Source organism: Talpa europaea (genome assembly GCF_964194135.1).
Source record: "Talpa europaea genome assembly, chromosome: 7".
NCBI lineage: Eukaryota > Metazoa > Chordata > Mammalia > Eulipotyphla > Talpidae > Talpa > Talpa europaea.
Window position 1 is genome coordinate 106,924,949 of NC_140074.1, and position 6,097 is coordinate 106,931,045.

Genomic DNA, 6,097 nt, shown 5'->3' on the forward strand with positions numbered 1-6,097 from the left:
AGCAGGTCGGCGTTTCTGAAGCTATAAGAGTTTGTCGTCGCTGTTGCTGAACTCTGAGACAATACTAGTAAGATTTCAGAGCCAGAACCCTCCTGGCTGGCCCGGGAGCGGAGCGCACCGGGCCGCCTCACCTCTGCTACTGGGTTGCGCCTCTAGGCCTCCCACCCCGCAGCTCCTGGCGTCCCCACGGCTGTGCGCCCCTGTGGCTGCCGTGGGGTGGGTGCTTTGTGCCACCCGCCGGCCAGGCCCTCGGAGTCTGTCCACGGATCTGAGTCCAGGTGGGAGGTAGGAAGCGGTCGGCATTTCCCTTGGGCGCCCCAGTTCTGCACCTTGCCAGCCAGCACACGGATCCCAGTCCTATCTCCCGGCGGATTTGGATCTGATTTCACATCCCTCTTTCCCATTCAATCTCCCCAGACGGAAAATGGTCCCCGAGTCTGGAGGTGGGGAAATGACTTGCTTTTTATGTTTTTTTTTTCCTTTTTTCTATTTTTCTTAAATAAAGGTTCATTTCTGTACAATCACGAACTTCGGGGGCAGGGCGAGAGACCCCGCTACCACACGGCCGCCTCGTTCATTTCAGGGGGGTGAGACAGGTGGTTCCCATAGCTCGCCCCGCCGTTGACCGACAGCGAAGAGAAGGGAGGGCTGGGCCCGAAGACCTCAGCCGACATTGAATGCAGCGGGCCGGGCAGGCTGGGCTCGGGGCTGGGCGAGTCCCCAGGGGGGTGTGCCAGAATGTCGGTGAACCGCTGCGCCTCGCTCGACGGGTGGTGGCCGGGGAGCGGGTGCTCCAGGCCGCCCAGGGGCGTCCCGGACGGCCCGGACGACGGTACGAAGGGCAGGTCCACTGGCGTCTGCGCCTGCGAGGACGGGGGGCCTTGCGGGAAGAAGTCGTAGTTGCCGCCCGGGCCATAGTACTCGCTCTGGTAATCTGCGGACCAGCGGGGAGCAAGGTGTCAGGGCGGGGCCCCCAGCGGGCGGGGCGGAAAGGTGCGCTGGAGAGCTAGTGAGGGGCGGGAGCGCTAGGAACTCGCTGTTTGCGCGCGCCTGGGAGCGGGATGGAGGCTTGTTGCAAACCCCGGGGTTGCTCCTTATCCACCCGCCCATTCAGGGTTGGGAATTCGGCTCTTAGCCTCACTGCCTCCCCGGGATTTACTCCCGGCCTTCACCCACCTGTCCTCGACTCTGCACTTCTCTCTAGAAAGCGAGAAGCGCCCCACTCTCCGCGCGGCCACCCGCTTCCAACGAAGCCCACCCCTCCCGGCCGAGCCCGGCCACCCCGCAGTGCACCCACCTCCGTAGAAGGAGAAGGGCCCGTTGGGGATGAGCTCCCCCGGCTCCAGACGGTCCACGAGCGGCCGCATCCTGCGCGGGCTGCGGAAGAAGGCGTGGCGCCGCGCTCCCAGCGCGCTCAGCTGCTTCATGCGGCGCTCCTTGGAGCGTCGGTTCTGGAACCACACCTGGAGCACAGACGTCGCAGTGAGGCCGCGTAGACCCGTACCCCACCTGCAGTGCGTGGCCCGGCCGGCCCTCACCTCCGCAGCACCTCACTCAGCGACTCCGGGCTTTGTGTGTGCGTGCGCGTGTGATGGGGTGTCTCTGAGTAGCACCGCGCTGGGCGGACCCTGAGCCAAAGATGAACCACACCTGGGCGAGCGCCCTGCCCGACGGAGGCATGCGGAGGGCAGCTGTGTCCTTTCTAACAATTTGCTATTGCGGTTACATTGATAGTTTCTCTGCTGTTGTGCACACAGGCGCTCAATCTCCTCAAAATAGCGTCTCACACACAGACAGCTTCCCTTTCAAGCTTTCCGGCAGTCACCTCCCAGGCATGATAGTGACAGAGGACTGAACGGGGTTCTCTTAACACTCAAGTCTCCCAACTGCAGTGACACGAAAACCCACAATCTCCTTTTCACACCGGCATACAATCTCCCAGTGCCAAACATGCTTATCCACAGTCTCATTGTTAGTGTCACAGACACGCAGCCTCCCATTCACCTGGGCACACATTAGCACAACCTCCCCGAGGCCCAAGGAGCTCCTGCCCAAGGCAGTCTGTATCTGTGTGCGCACCAACACTCAGCCTCCAAAGCACATCCACCCACACCCTGGTAGGACTCCAGGCACAGTGAACCCGATGCTTAATCTTGGACAGAGGCTCTGGCCCAGAATCACATGTGGTCTCAAGTGCTCATAATGGCACAGGTACCGCTGCCCTGACCACTCCCCACCCCACTACATCCCACTGGTTACCCCAGAAAGAGGAAAGCTGACTCCCACAGTGATGAATCCCCCTCAAACCAGGAAGTCCCACCTCTGGGATGGGGGTGGGGGGAGTCTTTGCTCTGCCTTTGGTCTAACTGGAACCCGAGGCCCACAAAGTTGAGGTGGGGGACACAGAGGGAGACAACCTTGTGAAAAAAGCCAGGGGAACGGACTAACTCCAGTTTGCACAGTAATCTCTTGGTTCCTTCCATAAGAGGGAGGATGGTGCAGACAAAAGGGTCCCAACTCTGGAAGCCTTGTTCCACATAGTCCTCTCCTCCAACCTCAGGCCGAGTTCCCTGGCCTTTCATCTCTGCTACCTCTATCACGGGCAGAGAACTGGGAAGAGGAGGCGCACAGGAGTTTACAGATGCGCTACAGCCTCAAGCCCCCTTCAAAGACCCAGCAGGCTAGGCGAGTATCTAGGACTTTCTCCTCCCCCTCTGCCTGCCTCCGCGGACTCGCTCCCCGCTCCCCGTTTCCACACTCGGCTTTCCCGGGCTCAGCTCAGAGCTCAGCGGGACTGGGAGGAGGGAGCAGAGTGGCAAGCCTGGGCTCTGACCTGGATCACTCGCATGTTGAGACCAGTCTCCTGAGCCAGCTGCTCTCGGATGTGGCGCGTGGGCTTGGGCGTAGCAGCGAAGGCGGCCTTCAGCGTCTCCAGCTGTTTAGCTTTGATGGTGGTTCGAGGTCCCCGTCGCTTGGCACCCAGATTCTGGTCATCATTCTCATTGCTACCCCCTTCCTTGTCAGACACATTGGCACTCTCCGAGTCCTTGGCGTCGTCCTGCGACGGGTCTTGCGAGTCCGGAGACAAACTGGGGTCACTGCCAGTGGTGGCTGGGGAAAGGGAACAGACAGGTGAGCAAACACTTGAAGGGCCTTCCTCCCCCAGGGCCCACCCACCCCTACCGAGTTGGTTATTGGGGTCTCACCCGAGTGGAGGCTGTTCTCTTTGGCGACACTGCTGTTGCTTAGGTAATCCTCTTTGCAGACAAACTTGTTCTCGTCAATGATGTAGAGCTCCTCCCCGGTGGACAGTTGCTTGTTACACATCATGCAGGTGAAGCAGTTCAGGTGAAACACTTTGCTCCGTGCTCTCCGCACCAGGTCACTGGGGGAGATGCCCTGCGCACAGCCCGCACATTTGGTACCGAAACACCTGCAGGGGTAAGGATTGGCCAGGGGACAGGGGGAGACAGAGGCCAGGAGAAAGATGAGAAAGAAAGCAGCAAGAAGGAAAGAGAAAGAAGTAGAACATGGAAGAAGGGGGGAAAGAAAGGAGACCGTAAGAAAGAGGCAGAATGCAAGAATGGCAAGAAGGCAGGAGGACAGAGCATGGGGCACCAGTGAAACCAGGGCGGAGATGATACACAGGGTTAGAGTGAGAGAGCAAGAGGCGCGAGGTGCCCCCACCCTTAGTTTCATGCCCAGATTTGTCCCAGAGGAAAAAGCGCTGCAAAGGAGGCAGTACCGCAGCAATGGGAAGGGAGAAGGAGACACTTATTTTCCGACTAGATTCAGAGAACAGTAGAATTTGAATTAGAGCTCCATATAAATGCATGTGGTATGCCACGTTTCTCCCCTAACGTCAGCCCTCTTTGATCGCCAAAGTGCCCACATGTGGGCTGGAGTTGGCAAGGTCCAGTCCAGTCAGGGGGTAAACAAGCAGCCCCTGAGAGCCCAGGAGATTCATAGATGGGCAGCCAGCATGGTCTAGCCCAGAGCCCAGCAGGTTGGCTCAGGCAAGAGTTGCCGTGGGGCTCTAGGTGCCCAACCATGCTTTGCAGGAGTCAGGCCTCTGGGGTCCATGGGCAGCTGGCACTGTTTGCCACTCCCGAGCTGGGTTCCAGCCAGTTCCAGCGAAGCCCAGCGCAGTGGGTCAAGGCTCAGAAGCTCAGCGGCTCAGCCTGTGCTCCCTCCAGGCAATAACAGTAAGAACAGTGCTTTGCTCCAAGGTCCCCTCGCAACCAGAACCTTGGGTGGTATGGGGTGCATTAGGGACAGGATGTCCTGGGTCTCTGAGCAAGACAACTGGATGATTCAACCCCCACCTGCTCCCTCATTTTGATCTTTCACCACAAACTCAAGAGAAAAGCAGGGACCAAGTCAGTCCAATAAACTGGGAAATTTCAAACCCGCACAGTGGAATTACAATACACATTTGCTCTTGTTCTTTGTTAACTTTTGAGTTTGTGTGGGTTCAGTAGCAAGATAGTTTTAAAAGAATATAATTGTGCATGATGGGGGAGGTGGGGTTTTGGGGAAAAGTCTCCTGGCTGGAATGGGCTAGATGTAGGCATTCCCGGAGTTTGGGCTCAGAGGTGATAGGTTGTGAGGTCTCCCCCTGGAGAGTTCCACTTGCACCCCAGAGCCTAGGTCAGCCTTGGGTGGAGGGGGAACCTCCCGCCAACCCCCAGAGGCCAGGACACAGGAGAAAAGGTCTTTGCAGAGGATGCAACCTTGGGGCTGGTCTCCCATTACCATGCAGCAGTTTGCCCAGGCCAGCCCATGGAGGCAGATCTGGGTTTTAGGAAAACCCCAGGGTATGCAGGATAGGAATAAGGGCCAAGCTCTTCCCTGCCGCTTCCATGGCAGGCCACTCACACTCCATGCAAAGGACAGGCGGTTCCCGCCAAGACCTCTTGCAAATGGAAAAGGTAGTGGCAGGGAGCTAGCCCAGTCTGGCTGTGCTCTAAGCTCAGTCTGGAGGCGAGCAACAGAGGGAGGCCCAGAGAATGCAGCTGACGGAGCGCTCCGGGCAGGGACAAACAAGGGCCTGGCTACAATGCCCAGGGCTGCTCAGCCTCTTTCCAAGCTGGGAGGGGCTTCTGGGCCGAGGCTGGCTCCAACACTTTCTTCCCAAGCAAGTGCTGCTAAGTCCAGACCCATAATTTCCAGGTTGCAAGCAGGTCGGCGTCCTGCACACCCAGCTTGCCAGCTGGCGAAGACTCGGGTGCCTGCAGGACTTGGCTGCCCTCTCCAAAGGCAGCTCCTATCACGTCCTCAGCGGCCATGCTGACCTCTGATCCAAAACTCAGCCGGGAAGGGCCCACAGGGAGGAAGCAACAGAGGCGCTCAGGGGATGTACTCACCGGAAGAAGTCGTTCTTGCAGTAGAGCTTGCCTTCCCTGGAGAAGCACTTCTCAGTCAGGTTGCATTTACATTCACAGCACTGGACGCACTTGACGTGCCAGGCCCTGTCCAGCACATTCAAGAGGAAGCGGTCCAGGATGGGCCTTTTGCAGCCGGCACAGTGCACCATGGTCTTTGGTTTGGTCGGGTGGGACCCGGGGAGAGAAAAGCAGGTAGAGCCGAGGGGATGACTCCCGAAGAAAACCGGCACAAGTTCCCCAGTCTCTCCAAAAGAGGAGATACACTCCGTGGTGCTGGCCAAAACCCGCACCAGAAAATCAAAGGTGCTGGGGCAAAGGGACGAGGCTGCTGGGGAGGGATGTTTCGGTGTAGTCCCGGAGTCCCAGGGCCCTGGGGCGCAGCAACGCCGCCGCAGCTCCTGGGGCGAGGAAAAGTCTCAGTCGGGCAAAAAAGAAAAAAAAAAAAAAAAAAAAAAGCGACTCTTGTGCCCAGAACCAACGGAGGAGTGAAGGTCACCAAGAACAGCGAGGGGTTCGGAAATAAATAAAACGCAGACGGAGAAGGAAAAGCAAGAGGGACCACGCGGGTAGCTCGGGTTCCAGCCAAAGCGCCACTAAATTCTCTCCGGCTTGAGGTAGAGCTGTCAGAAGTCAAAGTGCTTTTGTCGGAATATGAGAGAGGGTGTGTGCGTGCCGGCTGCCGCCACCGAGATTTTCCTCTCCCTTTTTTT

At 58.2% G+C, this 6,097-nt stretch overlaps 1 protein-coding gene across 1 annotated transcript; it reads right to left on the bottom strand.

Annotated features, from left to right (window-relative positions):
• Positions 1-303: 303 nt before the first annotated feature.
• LHX1 (LIM homeobox 1) lies at positions 304-5,536 on the bottom strand (the record flags this gene model as incomplete). The annotated part of the gene is made up of 5 exons (XM_084236862.1): positions 304-934; positions 1,298-1,463; positions 2,834-3,111; positions 3,207-3,433; positions 5,367-5,536. 5 exons carry the CDS (start codon positions 5,534-5,536, stop codon positions 555-557), a joined length of 1,221 nt encoding a protein of 406 aa, XP_084092988.1. The 3' UTR covers positions 304-554.
• Between the last annotated feature and the right edge of the window lie 561 nt (positions 5,537-6,097).